This window comes from Caretta caretta, chromosome 2 (genome assembly GCF_965140235.1).
Source record: "Caretta caretta isolate rCarCar2 chromosome 2, rCarCar1.hap1, whole genome shotgun sequence".
Classification (NCBI taxonomy): domain Eukaryota; kingdom Metazoa; phylum Chordata; order Testudines; family Cheloniidae; genus Caretta; species Caretta caretta.
Window position 1 is genome coordinate 79,293,237 of NC_134207.1, and position 22,391 is coordinate 79,315,627.

Consider the following 22,391-nt stretch of genomic DNA (forward strand, 5'->3'; position numbering starts at 1 on the left):
TCACAGAAACAGAATAACGAGTGCTGCTTCATTTTTTAATAGTGTATTTATTTTAACAGACTTTTTTTTTCCAAAGAAAATGTGGATCCAGATGAATCAGTGGCTGTTTGGAGAGACCTATGGTTAAAATGTTTTTATTATTTCATGTCCTCTTAGTTTCAAACTAACAAAACTTTACATTGATATCATATTGATTTTTTTCAGACTCAGTTTGATACAAACAAATGTAATGCTGTCCTTCAGTTGACATTGGCAGAGTCAAACTTTTGCTCAGATTTTACATAGCATGATTTTACATAGCTGAAGATGCATTGGCAAAGTATTCTATTTATCATGATTTCACATAGTTAGAATAATGTGTATTACTTAGTAGTAAACACTGACATAATTTCATTTGATGGGATTTTGCATTATAAGATTATTATACAGCTCATATTCGTATGATGTAGAATCATGCTGAGAAGGAATATTGCAGGAGTCCTAAGGTGTATTCAGGTTAGTTTCAGGCTTAATTCTGTATTTCCATTCAGGCCCATTGAAATAAATTTGCGGACGTTACATCATTCGGGCCCTACCCCCCCCCCATATCACTTTGTTACAGACATTTTTGGGGGTGGGGGTAACTGAACTCAGAGCCCAGTACAATTGACTCCCCCCCCAACCCCCCAATCAGCCCAGTTTCCATGTGCTTGTGAGTTTTTCACAATTTTGCTGTGAAATTTAAAAGTACAAAAAAAGAGTGGAGGGAAAGGCCCATAATACTTAATAAAACAGATTCCTTAGATACTTATTTGAGAATAGATTATGCCTTTCTTTCATAGATTCCAAGGCCAGAAGGGACCACTGTGATCATCTAATGTGACCTCCTGTATAACATAGGCTGTAGCATTTTCCCCAAAATAATTCCTAGAGCATATTTTTGGGGAAAACATCCAGTCTTGATTTTAAAATTGTCAGTGATGGAGACTCCACTACGACCTTTGGTAAATTGTTTCAACGGTTACTTACCCTCACTTTCAAAAATACATGCTTTATTTCCAGTCTGAATTTGTCTAGCTTCAACTTCCAGACATTGGATTGTGTTATACCTTTCTCTGCTAGATTGATGAGCCCATTATCCCCGTGTAGGTACTTATAGAATGCACTCAGCTCTCCCCTTAATTTTCTCTCTGTTAAATGAAATAGATTGAGCTCTTTGAGTTTATCACTATACCATGTGTTTTTGAATCCTTTAATCATTCTCATGGCTCTTCTCTGAACCCGCTCCAATTTATCAACATCCTTCTTGAATTGGGGACACCAGAACTGGACACAGTTTCCCAGCAGCATTCACACCTGTGCCAAATATGGAGGTAAAATAATGTCTCTAGTCCAACTTGAGATTCCCCTCTTTATGCATCCCAGGATCAGAGTAGCCCTTTTGCCAAAGCATCACACTGTGAGCTCATGGATTATCAGATGATTATCCACCCTGACTCCCAAATATTTTTCAGAGTCTCTGCTTTCCACAATACAGTCTCTCATCCTGTAAGTATGGCCTCCGGTCTTTGTTCTTAGATGTAAACATTTACATTTAGCCATATTAAAATATGGATTGTTTGCTTTAGGCACAGCCCTCAGGAAGGTAAGTAAGGTAAGGTAAGGTAAGACACCTCTCTGAGACTCAGTACTCTCCCTCCTTCCCCCTTGACCAGGTGGAATAGTAATTTGCTGTAGTCCTAAATGAACAGCAAATTGACACTCCCTACATCAGTTCAATTGTGCTGGGTAGTATTTCAGGGCAGCATGGCTACGTGAAGCAAGTGCTCCATCCATTCCCTGTTCACTCCTCATAACTCAGCAATATGTATGTGTGCAGGACTTATTTATCCCTGTGTGGTGAAACATAAGGTCCAGATACTTCACTGAAGAATTTCAGGAAGGGGTGGTTCTTACTCGCCCTTGGATGGTGGGTCGCCCAAGTCTCAGTCTAACGTTCAGTTATTAGATAAATAATAATACTTTACATTTACTATACTATATAACATCTTCTGTCCTGTGAGCACAAGGCGATTTACATTCATTAATAACTAATGCCTCGCAACAACCCGTGAAGTACTCTCACCATTTTTCATAAACTACTCTTGATTTAGTCTTGACACAGGATTTTGTTCAAGATGTGACTGTAATTGACCCATGAAGTAATAATGACCACACAATAACCAAATTCAATATCTTCATGGGAAGCAATCAAGTAAAAAGGCCCAGGGTTTTTTTGACCATGAAAATAACTAAAGCATTGGAACAACTAAACAAGAGTTGTGGTGGATTCTCCATCACTTTAAATCAAGCTTGGACATCTTTCTTAAAATATGCTCTAGCTAAACCACAAGTTACTGGGCTTAATACAGGAATTGCTGAGTGCAATTTGATGGCCTGTGTTCTTCAGGAGGTCATACTAGATGATTATAATGATCCCTTCTGGGCTTAAAAATCTATGAAAAACTTCAACGTGACACTTTAGAAATGGGATTTTTTTTTTTAGCACATGGGCCCTAATTAGAAAGAACCTTAAAATAAGTGTTAAGGAATTAAAATCCCTAGCATCGTTTCAGAAGCTATTCAAGCATATCTCACTAGAGTTCAGACTCCTAAACAAAAGGAAAACAAGAAGCAAATACAGAGTCACGTTTTTCAAAAATCAGAGCCTAAAATTAAGCACCTAAATCCATAGTAAGCTTCCTAAATTATCTTAACATGTGGAGGGGCCATACAGGGGTGTGTGTGAGGGGGTGAAGGGATGGGGATCAACTGTAATCCCAGTTACATCCCTGCCTAGGTACATAGGCCAGTACACCATTATACCTAAGCGTGTTGCCCAGTTTTAAACAGGAAGTCTGTGGCACAGCCAGGATGAAACCCCTATCCCCAAGCTCCCAAATGTCTTATTTAACCACAGGAGTATGCTTCCACACTAAATAAGGCTTTACAGATTTAATAAAATGTAGATTGCTGACCTGCTCATGTAAATGCATACAGCATTTAGGGATATTTTAAACTTGCATTATTTGCACAACACAACGAAAAAGTCTCCAAAATGTCATTTCAAAGAACAAAGCCATTTTGAAGTCCTACAAATATAAAAAGCAGTCAACACCAGGAAAAAATCTTTTTTAATCATCAAACAGATTTTTCTGAAAGTATGGAGACTATTGCTGCGATAGATTTTCCACAGTGTATCAAATTTTAACCTGGAGTGAATTTTTACAGCCAAATTGCAAGGCTTTGAAGAGGAGCACTACTATAATTAACCTTAGTTGTCAATAAAAGCAATTCCTGTGAATTGTGAATCCACATCTTACAACATTTCTGAGGGCTCTAAACTTCTAGCACCACTGGACCAGAACCTTGAAACCGCCCCTGGTCTCTTTTTTTTTATAACTGCAATTTTGGGTACACAGTCTATGATCTAGAACTTATGTAATTGTGCTTTCTTTCTTTGAAATATTGGAGGACATAGAATATAAACATAGAATAGAAACAGAATATAAATAATTTCATGACGCTGGGCAGCTTTGTACTCTTCATCTCCCAGTTCCTCTATAGAAAATACAGTTATCACCATTACAAAAGAAGGCATCATAGGGCACAGGTCACTTGCTGGTTTTAACTAGAGTAAATGGTGGATTCTCTGTAACTTGAAGTTTATACATCAAGATTTGAAGGACTTCAATAACTCAGCCAGAGACTATGGGCCTATTGCAGTACTGGGTGAGTGAGGTTCTGTGGCCTGCAATGTGCAGGAGGTTGGACTAGATGATCCTTCTGGCCTTAGTTTATGAGTTTATAAAGTATCTAGAGAGTAGAACTACTGTTTGTATTGATAGTGGTCTTTGGACTGAAGGTCTGTGAATGCTTCTAACACTTCATGTCTGAGAAATATTAAAGTACAAATTTATTTTCAGTATTACATCCAAAAGGACTACTGAGTCCATCCCACCTCCCATTTCGCCCCTCTGTGTTCCACTCAGGCTACCTCCTTCTCCACATACTCTGGGCACTTGCCGAAAGTGAAAGCACACTGCCACCGGGGAAAGAGAAGTCCAATAGATGCTATACGCATCTTTCCTGGCCAGGTTCTATTGCATGATTCTTTACTTCCCAGAAAGTTTGTTTTGTTAATATTCTTTATATTATTTAAAGTTATAACCCTTGGAGGCCAGGTAGTTCCCTATGCTGTACTACCTGTCCATAACCTAGCAAGGAACTACCACTACCATGTTTTTCCACTTGGACTGTGATAACCTCAATAACTAGAGTTGTGTGTGCTCACAAAGCGAAGAGGTGAGGGATTGGGGAATCTACTAATTAGTTTTCCTGTGGGATTTTAATGTGGGTTTTCTGAAACCCTTGAGTTTTTCTAGGTTGAACTAAATTATGTCCATTATCCTTATGCTACTTAAAAAATATACAGTAAATGTAAACAGTGAATTGGTTGTGGCATGAAGCTTTTTAGCATTAGGTCACCAGTTCAAACGTAAACTGGAAGTTACCAGGGTGAATTAAAATCAACAATTTAATTAAAATTGTTCTTTTATATTTAAATATTTTAATGTAAATTACATACATTTTTATTTTTAAAAATAAACCTACTTAACATTACATTTGAAATTGACTACCTATATTAAGACCTAAACTTACTATAATTTATTAAAATAATTTAAATTAAATAAAAATATTAAGCAGTACCTGCTTGCGGCCAAAGTTTTAAAGAAAGTCCAACCACTGAACTGGAGGAAGTCACTGGCTAAGCACCTGAAACCAGCGTTTGTTGTTGAAGGACCAGGTCCTCCAAGTTATTTAGGTGCTTAATTCCCATTGACTTCCCTTTGAAGATCTGGGGTAAGGTACCTAATCCGCTTTTGATAGCAGTAGCTTCTTCTGCAGGTAGAGAGAGACAATATTTTCTTCATTCCAGTGACCAACTCATTCAAAGCTGAGAAACCAGCTAAGAACTGAAAAAGGAAAAAAGCCTGTTTTCCTCTTCCATTCTATGAATAAAAATCATGAGTAAAAAAAACATCATCTAATAAATAAGAAATGAGTCATTCACCATTTGCTAACATAATAAAAACAATAAAAACTAAGAATCTGAATAAATGTGTGGTAAGCTATTACTTAAATGTGTCTAAATATAATGTATCCTCCTGGTTAGCTAAGGAAAATATCAAATTTAGTACAAAGGCTGTATTTAGTTGCAAATCAACATTTTAATGGTTATCAGCAAATGAGAATCAACTTTTCTTTAGGAAATAACTAAAAAGTACAGATGCAAAACAAGATTAAAATCAATAATTTAAATCCAGGTTTCCTGCTTGGTGATTTAAATAATTATTCAAATCAGTGATTTAAATCACTTTGATTTAAATCAATCCACCCTGGAAGTTACTGCCATCCAAAGGCAACACATAAGTATTGATAGTGGGGGGGGAGGGGGGTTGCGGAATTTAAAGGTTCTGGTGGTATGCAGTGAGATTCAGGTCAGGCACACAAGAGACAAAGGAGTTTTGATTTATAGAGCTGCTTCCCATTCCCCACCGCGCCTCCCACACCCAATCCAAGACGGCACCGCCTTGCCCTCATAGCTCCTTCCCCACTTACTTCTCCCATCGCTTCCCCGTTGGGCACGGCACGTGCTGGAGCAGGCTCTGGACACTGTACTGCCGAGCATTGGTAACTGTGGGTAAGGAAGGGACAGGACTCAGCGGGCTTCCCTGCGACCACTCTGGCAGAGCTTTGCTACCCGCCCAGTCTCTCTTCCCTGTTCCAAGCACCTCCTAAGGGGCCTAGTGGGAGTGCTAGGTGCCTGTGCCTTTCCCAGGCATGTCCCTCTCACCCACATTCAGCCCGATTCCCACCCTAGCAGAAATCGGGGGAGGATGGGAACGTGACCCTGCATACTCCCCCCTCTGCCCACCGCACATCACCTCTGCCACCATCTGCTGACTGTTGGGTGACCTACATGAAAAAGTTTGGTGGTCTTAGTCCAGTTCCCAGTGCCCATTTCATAGAAACTCTGGTGACAAATGGCTAGAACCTTTGTTGCAGATTTAACATAGACTGAACTAGTTTTTCAATGATACAGGTGCCTCCTCAGATCAAAGTTGAGCTCGATTGCACTGGCAGAGTGATGTAGGAAAACTTGCTCCAGCACTGCATGTTCTGTGGATAGAGGACAAAAGTCACCAGCGGTGATGGTGATTCTGGCACCTTTCATAAGCATGACATTCACCTTAAAATAGCTAGATTAAAATGTGCTCTTCAGTCGGTGGGTTTGGAAAAGCATGAGCTGTGTTGCTGTAGGAGCATCTCCAGCAGTGGGAAAATGCTGTGGGCCAGATACTGATCTTAGTTGCAATGGTGTCAATGAGGGAAGAATCCAATCCTTTGCCAGCAGCTTGTTGAACGCTGAAGGACTGAATAGAAAGGTCTTGTGAAAGCAATTTTTGTTTCATGGTATGACTTTTTCTGTTCAGTAATTTCATGGCAGCAACAGCACCATGAAAAGTGTCAGCCAGCCCCTGCATGAGGTAACCTTCCAGGGGCACAGCTATTATTTTCCCAAACATTTTGGAAATGGATGTGCTGAGAGCTATGAGGGGCCAGGGCTGATTAGATGCTGGGTAATTACTACTTTATTATGTTAGTGGACATTCTGTTTATTTTACATATCTATAGATTGTTTATATTGTACATTTTGCATTTTTTAAAAACATCTAAAGTTTTAGGTAAATGAAAAAAATTCTCAATAAATAAAATAAATAGGCAACTGTTAATAATCACATCTACTTGCATAGAAAGTACAAATATAAATCTATTACCCATAAAAAGTCACACTTTAGCCTCGCTATATTATTTAACAAATGAAATATAGATAAGACAGAAATATCCTTAGACCAAGGAAGCTTGGGGGAAAGATAAAAATTGATATTGCTACCTGCATCCAACACCATGCTCGCTCAAGTGCAAACTCGGTAAACTCATCCTTCTAGCCCTATCCCATGTTCCACTCAGCAGCAGTGCAGCTCAGGGTTACTTTCAATGAGTCCTGGGCTGAATTTCTATGCAAATCTTCATTATTGGCCTTTGCAATTTCTATTATTTATAGTTCTTTAAAGAAATTAATACCAACTGTTTGTGACAACATACAACGTTATGGGCTCATGGATTACAGCCTTTTAAAAAGTCACAACGTTGTTTTGCAAAACATTGGAGCTGATTCTCCTTTCTGCTAAGACCCCTTAATACTACTCTGGTGATATAAAGAGCTCCAATGAATAAGCCACTAGGATTTTACAGCAAGACAGCTGATTAAGAGATACATTATGGGTCAATTACAGGAATGGGTGGGTGAGTTTCTGTGGCCTGTGATGTGCAGAAGGTCAGACTAGATGGTTATGACGGTCCCTTCTGGCCTTAAAATCTACACGTCTGTGAACTCATGCCTGATATCTCACTGTAAACATACTTTTTTGGTAGTAAAGATATACTTGTAGCCTAAGGCTATGTCTATACTACAGCCTATGTTGGCAAAATTTATGTGGCTCAGGGGGGTGAATATTCCATCCTGAGTGACATAAATTATAGCGACATAAGTGTTCGTATGCACAGCGCTATATCAGTGGGAGAGCTTCTCCCGCCAACATAGCTTAAGCCACTCACTGAGATGGTTTTGTAATCCAACGGGAGGGCTCTTTCCCATCAGCATTGAGTATCTTCACCAGCCCCGCTGCGCTACTGCAGCCCTGAATGTATAGATATATCCTAAGAAACTTCCCCTGTGGCAAGGAACTACTTAGCACAACAGTATGCCTCTTCATCCCAGCTTTTGTAGGAGGGTGTGGGGCTGGGACAAGGTGTGGCATGAAAGGAGAGGGAGAAAAAGGAGTGTGGTTTCCCATGGCCCATATAGGCAGGGTTTAAGGTGAGGAGAGGACAGCTCTCCCATCTTTGTTGCAAGGGGGAGAGGGCTTCTTTCTCTCTCTGCGCTGGGTAAAGAGCTGCATGATAACTCATAAATGATTGGTATTTTGAAGGCTGAAGCTAATGAAATCAACATTGCACTAGTTTGTAGATGCTCCCCTCCCCATCACTAACTAAATATAAAGATACATACAAGCCTTCCTCTCAACATCTCTGCATGGCAGTTCACATTATTATTTCCAAATCAACAAGCAAAACAAAGATGCTTTTTTCCTTGCAAGTTCAAGTTTAAAATAAGATGCTTTAAAATAAGGAACGCACCATTTTGTATCTGCTGTTTGTGAGAGTGTCTAGGGGGCTAACACTATAAATCCTTTCCTTCCTATGTCCCTGGATGGGAGCTCTGATGCATGGACACAAAACAACTTTGCTCAGTGACCTGTGGGTGAGGGGGAATCCTTGCCAGTGCAGCAAATGACCCAGCACTGATACTTGCTGCTGTAACTGTTCACTCAGCAACCTTCCTCGTTTCCGTTATGCTGACCTTTTTTGGACCCCACCTAGGCTGGGACAAGGTGTGGCATGAAAGGAGAGGGATCAGATGTCCGGATCAGAGGTCAGCAACGTGTCCATACAGGGACGCAAGTGTCTGTGGTAAGAATGACAGGTTTCAGAGTAACAGCCGTGTTAGTCTGTATTTGCAAAAAGAAAAGGAGGACTTGTGGCACCTTGGAGACTAACAAAATTATTTTGTGGTAAGAATGTTGAGGTCCCTGGTAATTTTTCAAAAAAATAAATGACTGAATGACATGAACCCCCCCCCCCCCCCATGTCCCTCAGGAAGTATGGTAATTTTGTCAAGTATCCCTTGCACAACAGGGTGGTGCTCACCCCTGGTCCCGATATTAGGGGCTTTGTCTGACATAGGTGCCTAGAACCTCCCCCATTTTTCACGCTTGCTATCTGGTCACCCTGGCTCCAGCCTTTGGAAACATTTGCTGATAAATTAGGCCGCTAGATAAACGGCACTCGCTAACCAAGTAACAACCAGTGACCGCAACTTCCGAACGGGCTGCTCCAAGCAGGGCTCGGCGATGGCGGGAGAGGTGTGAAGCCAGGGCAGCCAAGCGCTAATTTCCCCGCCCCAGCAGGTGGCTCGTCGCGATCGCCTTGCATCAGACAATGGACGCGCTCGGCGCTTCCTACCGGCGCCGGGAGTTTGTTTGTTTCTTTTGCACGTTCGTTTCCCTGGCGAGGCGGGAGAGGGGGCGATTTCTCCCCTCCGCCCCCAGCCCTTTCCTCACTCCGGTTTTTGTCCCGATTACAGGCAAAGTTCCGGGCTCGTTTTTAGTATTTGTTTGTTGTCTGGCCGCGGTATCCACAAGGGGCCGGGGCATTTCCCCCTCCCCCGGCTTACAGGAAGCTCAACCTACATTGGCAAACAATTCACAGACACCCCCAGTGACTCCCCTCTGGCTGCAGCAAACCCTCTTCTCTTGGGCGGCAGCTGCTGCCCACCCTGTGGGCGGATGATGCCTGGCGGGGCAGGGCTGAGCTGCTGCGGGTAGTTGGGTTCCCATTGGCCGTGCGGCCGGCAGGGAGAGAGCCAGGGAGGAGAAGCGGCCAGGCGCAGGGAAGGCGTATACACACACACGCACGCCGAGAGAGAGGCAGCGGCTGCTCCGGCTGGCATTGTTATCATTGTGCGAGCGGAGCGGAGCGGAGGGGTTTGGGCGCGGGGCTGCTCGGGGGAGGGGAGGAGTGAGAAAGTGACGGGGAGAGAGACTCGGGAGCGGAGCATGCAGCAGAGCGGGGGCAGCGGCGCGGCGGCCGGTGCACAGTGGGCTGCCGGCTGCGAGGAGACCTGCCTGCCCTGAACTCAGCCGCGGAGGACGCGCTCCAGGAGCAGGGAAGGCAGCAAAGGAGCCGCTGAGGAGCCAGACCCGGCAGCGGCACTACTCGCCCCCCTGCCTTTTGTTTGCCCATCCTCCTCCACCAGCCCATCCCCTTCGCTCCCTGCACCAAGGACGGGGGGAAGCGGAGGAGCAGCCGCCTGACCCGGTGCTGAGTTTAACCCGTTCTCCGTCGCTGCACCCTGCCCAGGAGCCAGCTCGAGCAGCCCCCGCAGTACCGCCACGGGCTCGGTGCCAGCCCAAGGGGGGGCAGACAGCGCCCGCAGCCGCCCTTGCTCCGCCGATCCCCACACTTGATCCGCATCCCGAGACCGCTGGTGGCCGCCGCTCCCTCCCGCCACCCACCCCGCCTCCATGTGCCGGATAGCGGGAGCGCCGCCGCGCAGCCTGCTGCAGCCGCTGCTGCTGGTGCTGGCGGCCCTGCTGCAGGTAACGGCGGAGGGGGGTCGGGGTTGTGGCTCTTTGTTCCCCTGCTCGCGGCGATGCCGGGGAAGGGGAGCAGGGGACTGGGGGGGGGGGAGGGACACGGAGGGTGTCTCTGCTGCGCTGCCCCGCAGGCTCGGTCTGCCTTCTCTGACCCGGCAGGGGGCTGCAGGGAGCAGGTGGCTGCTTTGAACGGCTGGGGCCGGAGCGAGAACCCCCCACGGCCAAAAAAGGTTGGGGAGGACGCGAGCCGGTGCCCGAGCCTCGGGGTGGGAAGGGGGGGGGAGCTGGTGCCCCGTCCCCGTGAGACCCCCCGCCTAGGAGGAGCTGGTGCCCCACGAGGAAGGGATGGGAGCTGGTGCCTCGCAGTTTGGGAGAGGGGGTCCGCTCTGCCTGGGAGCTGGGGGGAGGGAGGGCAATAGCGGGGGGTCCCATTGTGCTTGGTGGTAGGGCTCGGGGCAATAGCGGGGATCCCCTGGGGTTGGTAGGGCTGGGGGGGCGGGCAATAGTGGGGGTCCCCTGGGGTTGGGGGCGCTGGGGTTGGGAGGGCAATAGCGGGGATCCCCTGGGGTTGGGAGGGCTGGGGGGGCGGGCGATAGCGGGGGTCCCCTGGGGTTGGGAGGGCAACAGCGGGGGTCTCATTGTACTTGGGCTGGGCTAGGAGCTGGTGCGCCTTTTGCTTGGCGGACCGGCTAGTAGGGAGGCAGGGGGCGGACTTCGGGTGGGGACCCCAGCCCGTCTCGGGGCGCCACCCTCGAGGTGCTATCGGTAGGGGGCACTGCGCCCCGCAGCCCGTCTGCCGGAGCTCCGGCTTTGGGGAGGGGTCTCCGGGGGTCGCCCCCACCGCTCCGCTAAGGAGGAGCAGGCAGAGCCGCCGCCGCCTCCCCCAGCCATGTGCCCGCTAATCCTTTCCCGGGAAGAATTTAATCAGCCGCCTCCTCCGCCTGGCAGCCTAGCCTGCCCCCGCTGCTACTAACGGGGAATTTCCATTGGGACAGCTCCTCAGTCTGAATGTGTATTACCGCCCTGCCCCCTCTCCCGGGAGGGGACCCTAGCGCCTGGGAGGACAGGGAGTGTCTGGCGCCTGGCAGGGTGTCCCTGGGATAGGGGTCCCCTTCAGTGTGCGGGGGAGTGGCTCTGGAGCAAGGGTTGAGTATCCTTAGGGTGGGCGGATGCCTTTGGGATTGGGGTCCTGTGCAGCCTTTGTTGGGGATTGGGGGGGATGAGTTTAGGTGTCCCTAGAGTGGGTGAGTGTCTTTGGATGGAAATCCTCTGTGTGTGTGTGTGTGTGTGTGTTGTATATGTTGAGTTGGAGGAGGGGCGAATATCCTTTGGAGGTCGAGGGAGCAGTGTGTACGTGGGATAGGGTGATCAGTGTGGGTGGCTAGGTCCCTACGTTCTGGGATAGGTATCCCCACTGTATGTCCTCCTCGATAAGGGTTTTGGGTGCTGCTGGCTAGGGGTAGGACATTGTGTTCCTGGTGGCGGGGTGCGCATCAGAGTTAGGAATGGGGTTTTGTGGGGTGGGGTTACCCAATTCACTTGCCTTTTCTAGGGTAGGAGATTGAGAGTGCTCCTGGGTGGGGTGTGTGGAATGACTGTCATTATCTGGGTTGTTGGCGTTGCTATGAGTTGAGTGTGAAGCTGGGTGCAAGGGGCAGAGAGGGCCGTAAATCTGAGGGACAGATGGTGCAGATCATCCCCCTTAATGGTATTTCTGATTGGGGCATTTCTGGATCTCTGGGGGAGGGGAGCGCAGTGTGTGGGTATGAGGAGAAGGAGGTATCACTTGTAGGACAGTGTGTGTATGCTGAGTGGATCAGGCTGGTAGCTGTGGCTGGCCTCCCCCTGGTCCTGCTGGGGCTGGTGGCTGGGTAGAAGGAGGCGGAGGCGGTAGCAGCAGCAGCAGAGTCACTGTCCATGGTGCAGAGGATTACACCTTCTCTCTCTCGCTTTGTGACACTGAAGTGAACTAAAATCCCTCCTTGTTTTTCAGATAGCTCCCTTCTCTGTCCCCCACCCCGTTTCCAGTCACTTTTTTCTGCCTTCTCCCCCCACATTTACCAGGGTTTGATGGCTGCACCCTACATGGGAGGTGCTGAAACATTGATTCTAAACAGCTGGGGGATTTTCTTTCTAGCTTAAGAGGATGTTAGTTTCTCTCGTGACAGAGAAGTGTCAGACTGGGCGCCAAGGTTCCTTCCATATGAAACTGCTGCCCTGCTCAGAAACTTGTTTTGATCTGTCACTAAAAAGGTTGGTTTTGTTATCTGAGTTTGTGTGGAGTGGGGGAGTCTGGATGGCAGTTGTTTCTGTGTTATTAACTTGGAAGAGCCTACCTGCAGCTTCTTTATGGGTGTTTTTGTGTGGCCTTTCTTGTAAGCGCCTTTCTGCTTCTGTTTATACACCATATCACTTAGTAAATCTTTAAATCATGAATTCTGCAGTGGGCTATTATTCCACCCTCTTTTCACGCAGGACTGATTTTTAAATTAAAACACAAACTATGAATTAAGGGCAGGAACTAGCCTAATTGCTTTTGTGTATCGCTCAGCGTCAGTTACGGTTGGGAAATCCAATTTCCCCCTTGTTTGGGTATCTGCTAATTCAGGTTAGGGCTAGTTTTAATAGGGTGTAACAAAGTTGGAACTTAGGTATGAAATCAGTTTAATAACTCTGTGTCTGGAAAGCAGTCTTTTATTTTAACAGATTTTTTTTCTTATGTACTGCTAAGAAAAAAACTTACAATTCAGACATGCATTATAACTTCTTTCTATATTGACTGCTTTTGGTAAATAGAAGTTAATTAGTGAGAGATTATTCTAAAATGTCCAAGCTTCCTATTTGCTGTTAATTTGTTTATTTTGTCATTTCAAATCTTTGTTGTACTGAAGACATATAAATTATTTCCATGAGTTATTGATGACTTCATCATTTGTCAGTGGTGTAGTGAAACCGTCACAATTGAGTTATTTGAAAGATCATTAGAACTGGAAGAATATCAGGAGTCAGACCTTTGTAACTTCAGTTTATGTTTGAGAAAGGTGGGATTTGAAAGCAGATACTAAACTCAGGTTTTCAGCAACATATGCAGAACATTTGAGATTAGAAACTGGCCTAGTCTGTGGTGGTGATCTATTTTAACATGATTCTGTAGCTGCTATGCAAAATCTTAACATCAAAGAGGGAGGGGGAGAAGAGATGGCAAAAGGAGAGATTTGCTTAACTATCAGAATCGTTGGGGGAGTGGTAAATAATGAAGAGGACAGGTCATTGATACAGAGGAATCTGGATGGCTTGGTAAACTGGGCACAAACAAACAATTTATGTTTTCATATGGCTAAATGTAAATATATACATTTAGGAACAAGGAATGTAGGACATATTCACACAATGGGGAACTCTATTCTGGGAAGCAGAGACTCTGGGAAAAAAAATTGGGGGTTTTGGTAGATAATCAGCTGAACGTGAGCTCTTAGTACGATGCTGTGAACAAAAGAGTGAACGTGATCCTTCCATGCATAAACAGGGGAATCTCGAGTAGGAGTAGAGAAATTATTTTACCTCTATATTTGGCACAGGTGTGACTGCTGCTGGAATACTGTGTCCAGTTCTGGTGTCTGCAGTTCAAGAAGGATGTTGATAAATTGGAGCGGGTTCAGAGAAGAGCCATGAGAATTATTAAAGGATTAGAAAGCATGCCTTATAGTGATAGACTCAAAGTGCTCAATCTATTTGACTTAACAAAGAGAAGGTTAAGGGGTGACTTGATTATTGTCTATAAGGATCTACACAGGAAACAAATATTTAAAAATGGGCTCTTCTGTCTATCCGATAACATGATATAGTGGTTGGAAGTTGAAGCTAGACAAATGAAGACTGGAAATAAGGCGTACATTTTTAACAGTGAGAGAAATTAACCATTGTCAAGGGTTGTGGTGAAGTCTCCATTAGTGACTGTTTTAAAATTAAGATTGGCTGTTGTTATAAAAGATATGCTCTATTATTTTAGGGAAGTTCTATGGTTAATACAAGAGAGCAGACTAGATGGTCACAGTGCTCCCTTCTCTGGCCTTGGAATCTGTGAAAACATCAACTGCTACCATTGGTGCTTTAACTGGGGATAAGGACAAAATTGAAATAGAAACAGGAAAGTTGGATGTAGAATTGAAGAAATAAAGTGAGGGAGTGGCGCTGTTAACAGAAATGTTTCTGACCTTCAAACATTTGTTGAGAAGGGGAATAGCAAATAAGTACTCAGAAGGGGGACAGTATTTTTTAAAATATGAAAGATGATTGGATGGCTGTGGGGATGGTGTTCAGACACTATGGTGATGGACATGTTAGAAAAAATAGATAAGTAATAATGTGCTATGGAGCCTTTCACTCTGTAGTTGCTGGTCTGAACTTATCCTAGAATGACTGAATGAAAGTTAATACTGTTTGAAGACTGTATTGGTTTTATTATATTTCCTAGTAAATTTATCCATGTGGCAAAACCACCACCCTAAGTGACATCCATGCTTGCTGCGAGAATCAAATGATTGAATTTCTGTGTGGACTGAACTACCCTGTTTCCTCTAGTAGTGGTCTCTTTAGGTCAGGTTTAAGGTGAAGTGGCTATTGCTGTTGTGTGTGTTGTGTTTTTGGTGGTGGTGGTTTCGTGTGTGTGTGTGTGTGTGGTGTGTGTGTGTGTGAAGGGCTTCACTCTCCAATGGTATGGCTGGTATATTTCACAAGTATTATTTCACTAAAATATATTAAAAGAACATGGTCAAAATATGATTGTATAACCACAGACACAGAGTTGAGGATTCAGGGGCAGGAGGAATACCAGTCTTACTGCTTTTAACTCATTTTTTTAAAACTGACTAGACTTCAACTTCACCATGTTCCCTTGAAAGTGAACAGAAAACATTTTTAAAATATTATTTGAAAATTATGGCGATCCTGAATCATTAGTAGAATACTTGCCATGTGTAGACTTTCAAGATTTTCAGTGGACGGTTCTATGTAGGTGCAAAACATTATTATTACTGTTTCAAGTACATCCACTTTTAAAGGGTATGTGGAAAACTTTTAACCTGGTAAGATCTGATTTCAAGATTTTATTTTCTCCTGCATCACTAAAACTTATAATAACCAAAGGAGCTACAGTCATGGTATCAGCTAGGTGTTAGTGATGTCATCCACACTTCCTGGGAAAATGCAGAAAAGTAAAAGAAGGAATTCTTTTCTTTTTACATTGTCTTACTCCTATTATTAAACTGGCAGATACCATTAAAAGATGTGTTGTGTGAAATGATTTGGGATCTTTTGCAGGTTTTTAAATTTATTTTAGGATATATCAGATCATCTTTAAGTCTTAAACTGACTTCTTTGAGATAAAATAACTGGGTTTTGACACACACAAATTACTTTGTACTTTATGAATCCAGTTCATTTTGTTTTGCTGTTAAGATAGAGTTACATTAGCATTGTATATTATGTTTATATTATATATGTTCAAGAAGTTAAAGTAAGCTTATATAAATAAACCATACATTTTTAATCTGTTTGTTTATAAAGCCTCCCTCTTCTTTCCCTTCAGCCCCCATCACCACTCCCCCAAACATACACGCAACTTGCTCTGCTGCAATTTTGAAATACAGCCAATAAATAAATTCAGCTTAAGATGTCAGAATAAATAATATAAAATAGTTTGGGAACCTAGTGAAGTGGCCTTATTTTAAAACTGCAATTAATTTGGCACAAGATACGTATGTCCAAAAATTTAGCTTCTCCTCTTCATTGGTTTCATCTGGCTACTACTCAAGTCAATGGCAAACTCCCATCAGGCCCCATCTTAATACAGGTGATTTTTCCAGATCAAGTGAAACTTACAGCGTTCTTTAATTATTTAAAAATTATTTTAAAAGTATGCAAGCTGTAAAAACGTACTGTATAAATGTAAGAATAGCTTGAGGAAGTTGGGAGTAAAGTTATTTTTACTCAGTAGAGATTATCATGCATAAGTGACTCATGCTCTGCTTCTTTTCTCATCTTGTGATTGTCTGTACTCAGTCCTCATTTGTGAAAATGAATTATTCCTCCATGTGTGGTATAGTCTTTTAAGTACCATATGATTTTTTTCCCAGTTTATATAATGAGTGCAGTAGAATGTCTACATACAACAGTATTTTGGATAACTGAATGGTTTAAAATCACCTCCCAGTTTTGCTATTGACCTATCAGTTAACTTTACAAAAGTTCAGCATCAAAGGCTTTTTCTTATACATTTTGCTGAATAATGCTATATTTTCATGTTTTGTTCATTTATTTATAATTTTGAGAAATATCATGGATTCAATATTTTCCTACTGGGATGTCTTTGTCCTCCTCCTTTATGTTAAACATTAAAATATATATTGATTGACTATTGAAGTCCCCAACTCAATAAAGACTTTTACACATACTTATCTTTGTGTATGTGAGTAGTTCCACTGGGACTACTCACATACACAAAGATAAGTATGTGCATAGAAGTTTGCAGGATTGAAGCCTAAAAGTGGTACTGTCATATTGGACAACTCCCAAAGTACTGCATATCAATTTGTCCCTGTAAGGCTAGTTAATCAGCCTAGAGTTCAGCCTTAGATTCATTTCCCTTTTTTGGGAGGTGAGGGAGTGGAGGGCAGGGGTGTTAAATAACTTCTCTGACATGCCTTAAAGTAACATGTTTTTAGTTACACTTCCTTTTTAAAAAAGGAACCCTTTACTAAAGTAACCCAATATTATATCCATTTAAAAACTCATTGTGACAGTTTCATAAGTGCACAGGGCACCTGATTAGGATAGAGGAGGTGTCATTGTTCTCAACAAACATATAAAAATCATGGTCCTTTCCCCAGCCTGTGTGCCCCAATCCTACAAAGATGTCTTTAACTTAATTTTAGGAGGAAAAGATAATAATCTTACTTATACGCATGTAGTCCCATTGAACTCGGTGAGATTACTCATGTGTGTATAAGTGTAGGACACAAGAAGATAAATCACAGATGAAAGGAGGTGTGTGTGAAAGGGATACCTTTTTTGCTTTAAAATTATTATTAGATAAACTAAATTTCAACTATCCTCCTCTGCCTCAGCATAGCCCTTGTTAATTGACTGATTAAATATTGGCCTCCTTAGAGGGTTGGTCTTGAGGGAATGTAGAAGGAAGGGGTAGCATCCTTAAATATGGATCAATTCAAGGAAAGCTTGTTGTATCACAATCAGCTACTGAAAGAGTTTTTAGTTTGTTACTGATTTGAGAGGGATCAAAGTTTTGGTCTGGGTATCAGGATTACTCAACTTCACTTTGCAATTCTTTTACCAGTTCACAAGACAATACCCTAATCTGTATGATTAACAATTGGGTCTGATCCTGCCATTTTTATTCAAATCCATGAGAGTTTGGTTTGGCCTGAGTGAGAAGAGAAAATGTAGGCTTTCAATTTTCATAAATGATTTATGAGAACAGGGTTTGCAGGTTCCAAAATGGCAGGTCCATCACTGCCAAGTCTTTTGAACATTTTGCTCAAATTATTGTTTTGTTTCATTCAATATTTATGGATTTGATTTATAAACACACTCATAAAAGCAATGTTTATCCTTTTTTCTATGTGCGACTTGACATATTTTAAAAATACTTTTGTACAAATTCCTCCAGGGACTCCACTTTTTCTCAATAATATATAATCATCACCCAGCAGCTTAACATAGTTCAGATCTTATGATATCCCACCAATCCCTGGCAGCTAGGGAAAACAAGTAGGCCTTGCAAGTGCCCTGAAGGTCAATAAAATAGACAGGGCTGTCCTTAGGATTTATGGGGCCCTACACTGTATTATTAAACTGGTGTTCCTATGCCCGACTTGTTCTTTGCAACACAAACAAGCTTACAGTATTGGAAAACTTACCACATGCACTTTATTAAAAATAGTTTAATTGTGCCGCCTTCACCGCTAACCCCTGCATTTCCCTCCCACCTGCGCCCCCAACCCCAGCCCTGCCACACCACCTGTCAGCATGCCCTGCCACACCACCTTCCTGCCCAGTACCCCTCACTTCCTTATGCCCAGCAGCCTCCATGCCCAGTGGCCCCTCACCCAGAGATCTCCACCACAGATCCCTATGCCCAGCGAGCTCCCCCTCACAGACCCCCCCAACTGCCCAGCACCCCATATTCCTGAGGGAATTCAGCACCAAAAAATTCTGTGCACAATATTTTAAAATTCTGCAAATTTTGTCAATAAATAAATGTGAGGCTCTAGCATGGAAGTGGCAAGCATAGGCCATTGGCTGCACGGAGGTGGGAGATCACCCTGCAGCTTTCTCCCTCCCTGCCCCTCTCGTCCCCTCCCCTCCCTCTCCTAGCATAGGGACTTGGCAGTGAGTTACCTCTGTGTGCACCTCAAAAAGCCACAGAAAAGCATTTTGCATGATGGCTGGGATGTGAGCCATGACCCAAAATCCATTTGGATGACAAAAAAGAACTAGCTGACACCAATAGTTGAGTCAAGCCCTCATCCAGGTCCTTGCCAGCCACTGCTATGGGCCATCAACTCCCAAATGGCCTTTCATTCTCCCTAAAATAGAGCATTTCCCTCTAATTCTGAAAAGTAAAGAGGTGCTTAGGATGTGCAGTTTAAAAAGCAAAGGAATTATATTCAGGCACATTTTTCTGCCCTGATTTACACACCTGGTTGCCACACACGGCTCAGTGGGATTGTACTGGGTATAACTCAGCACACAGTGTCAACAATACTTCAGCAGTGGGGCTGGAGCCATAACCAGCCAAGTCTCATTTGAACAGTGGCTCTTGTTTTGGATTATTTAAGGCAGTTTTTAAAGGTCTTTGCCATGGGTGAGGAAGAAGGTGCTGCATTCTTAAAGGGATCTTTAAAATCAACTCTGCACTGTTTAGAACTCTCCCTCATTCAAAATGCTACCAGCTTGAGAGACAGCCCTGGAGATACTTGGATCCACAAGGAAAAAAATCATGTCCCTTTTTTCTAAATAGAAGTTTTCAGCTATTCCAGCCTTGTCAAGTGTGAGTCCATCTTCTTTCCCAGCTAAGTGGTTGCTCCCTCCTTGTATTCTGCAGCCCTGATTGCTGCTTTGCTGCTCTAGGTAATCCCCCTCCTCCCTTTGTTTTAGTGTCAGTTTCCTCCTGTTGACACCGTAATATTGTGAATGGGCAGGAAAAGCAAACGCCATCTTCTTTATTTTCCTTGTGTGTGCCTCTCTCTCCTCCCAGCCCCTGTCTGCTGCTAATCCCAGCTGGGGGAGGAAGGAGAGGAAAAGGTGGCGGTCCAAAGGGGATCCTCAGCATATGGGATTAAACTTCAGAGCAGAGGGAGGCGGAGTGAAAAGGAGACTAGGAGAGAGATTGCAGGAGTTGCTGGCGGGGAAGGGCACGTGGGCAGAAGAGGACAGAGGTACAGGTACAGGGCGGGTCTGCTCGGAACAGCTGCTCTCCCCTGGGGCCACCAGCCTGCTCCCGAGGAGGCCCTAGAACTAGCACATTCGCTGCTCGCTCACTGAGCCAGACAAAGAGCCCCCCCGTTCTTTTGCTCTTTTCCCTTCCCAGTCCGGTTCCCCCGAGCCATCCCCAGCCCAGTTCCTCCTCCATCCCGCCCCGCTCCCTGTAGTCCTGTGCCTGGCTCTACCCCCCCCTCCCCCGAGCTCGGCTTCCCCCCCATCTCTTCCCAGCCTCCGGGTATTCCCCTGCTCTGTTCCCAGCCTTGCCCAGCCCCCCACCATCTGGCCTGGCTCCCCCTGCTTGCTCACACTCAAACTTTTGCTCCTGGCCCCACCCAAGCTGGAGCCCTCAGCTGAGTAGTAAGTGGGTGGAGGGGACGGACCAGGGGGTCTGGAAGAAGCCTGCTGGCCCAGCGTGGGGGAAGGGCCAGAAAGAAGTCTGCAGCCAGTAAGGGCGGTGCCCCAAATTTTCGGGTCCCCTACACAGCCGTGTGTGCTGCATATGCCTAAGGATGGCCCTGAAAGTAGATTTTAGAACTTTCTTTCTCTTAAAATTGGACTATTGGGATCTTCGTTCTCTATGTTTGATGGAGACCCTTGACCTCTTTGGTGGATCAAATATTTTAGATGTTTAACTAACCCCTGCTCTCAGTTATGCAAAAGGAGAGCTGCAACTCCAACAGCCTCATGTTACATCAGGAAAATGGTGTTTGGAGTTCTTTATGAACTGTAAAGCAGTAGTCAATTACAACAACTTTCTTTTTGCTTTGCAATTCATTTTACAATAGGAATGGGTGGAAAAACAGATTTTTTTGTAATTTGGGGTAAAGTAAGTATTTTAAAGAAAACTTAACTGTTGGTTTAAGAATCAACAATTTCTCATTTGAAATCCCCTGACTTAATGAGGTACAACACCAGATTAGATCTGATGAACTTTTAATGAAAACCAAATCAGAAGCATTTCAAATACAGACCATGAAGAGGTTGCTCTGAACCTGAATTTGGAAGCCTTGAGCTTACAAAATAGAAACTTGAATGAAAGGAACATTTCTTCCACCAATTCAAGCCAACACTGGAAAACAATGTCCTGATGTTGCAAAAAATTACACATAAGTTTAGATTTAAATTTATGAGTCGTGCCAGAGGGTGAAATCTTGGCCGGCATTAAAGTTAGTGGCAAAACTCTCATTTACTTCAGTGGGGCTAGGATTTCACTCACTTACTTTAATGGGACTGTACACTTGTTTGAAGGTAAGCACATACATAAGTGTTTGCAGGACTGGGGCCCAAATGTAACATTATGTCTGGCCACAATTGCAAATTAATTAAGAAGAAAGAGCTGAACTACCCAGTTATTTGCTGGGTCTTACATTGCAACTTTCCATAATGCATGGAAACCAGAAAATAGACTTTTATTAGAAATGAACTATATAGTTAGGGTAACTAACTATAACTGAGGTTAGCTTAGCTTGGGTGTAAAGCAATACCTGCATTACTGTGTCCTCACTGTTTCTTCCCTCACCTATGTGTGTCTGGAAGCATATCCTGTTGTTCTTTGCACTGAGATGTTCCATGCTTTGTTCAGTTGTGGGAGAACTTGTCTATCTTTGGGGCAGGAATGGTAAACGGAGTCAGACTGTCAGCATTTGAGTGACTTAGCCTGCACCCTCAGTGCAAAGTGGTGGGGTTCTAGTCTGAGTTAAAGTGTAACCCGGGCTCTAACCTATACTCCCATCTGAATAAGCTAGCCAGGGCTTAAAGCACCTCCAAACCCTGGTAAAAAGCTTCTCTGTGGGAGGGGGAATGGTAGAAGGGGCTGGGCTAAAGCCCAGATAAGAGGCTGGGTTAATGCGGCAGTGAAGATATAGCCTTAGATGCAAATTTTCAAAGTGTTGCCCCTATTCTAGGCTTTAAAACTCCCCTTAAAGTCAGAAGGTTTTGTATTGGTAACATTGTGTGCAATTGCTATTAAAAGGTAAATTGTTCAGTAATCGTCTCTTGTGGATGAATGTACAGTTATTATATTCTGCTTGAGTTGAAAACCCTGTAAATTACAACAATTTGTTTTATAATCTCCCTTTCTTTCTTGCTTTTGGGCCATACAGTAAGGGAAGGAAAACAAATTTCAATATTTTCTTGATCATAAGATTTCATACTTTTAGTTCAGATTGTTCTTCTGAGAGATATTATCTTGTAAACCCAGCAACGATTTTTAATACTCCTGGGCTGAACTTGAAATGACCCAGATCTTGCCATGGCTCAAGCTATGACTTTATTTAATTGAAAATGCATAACACAGGTTTTGTTAAACATTAGAATTCTGCCTCCCCTTGGGGTTTTATTCCCAAAGAATGTTTACAATGAACTGTTTTTGGGAACAGCGTACTGTCTTTTGTTTTTGTATAAAATTGAGGGCTTGCAAATGAAGGAATAAAGAGGCCTCTTTATTCATGTCCCGAAGTCTTTGTTTCATTGGGCATTGTTTCACTTTATAAGAGTTGTTCAGTACATCTAGCTTGTTGGAAAGGCTGAAGGATTCCCAGGCACATCAGTGCAGACTTTTAAAAATCCCGTTATCTACTCAATTGC

General features: G+C 43.7%; 1 protein-coding gene across 2 annotated transcripts in view; it reads left to right on the forward strand.

Annotated features, from left to right (window-relative positions):
• The first annotated feature begins 9,701 nt into the window (after positions 1 to 9,701).
• The window catches only part of CDH2 (cadherin 2), a 176,890-nt gene continuing 164,200 nt past the window's right edge, over positions 9,702 to 22,391 (forward strand). Inside the window, exon 1 of one of the 2 annotated variants that reach the window (XM_048840517.2) lies at positions 9,702 to 10,304. In XM_048840517.2, coding sequence (XP_048696474.1) covers positions 10,230 to 10,304 — 75 coding nt within the window. In that variant the 5' untranslated portion in view covers positions 9,702 to 10,229. Of the gene's footprint in view, positions 10,305 to 12,434; positions 12,555 to 22,391 lie in introns of those variants that run through there. The other variant, XM_048840518.2, reaches the window with a different exon arrangement.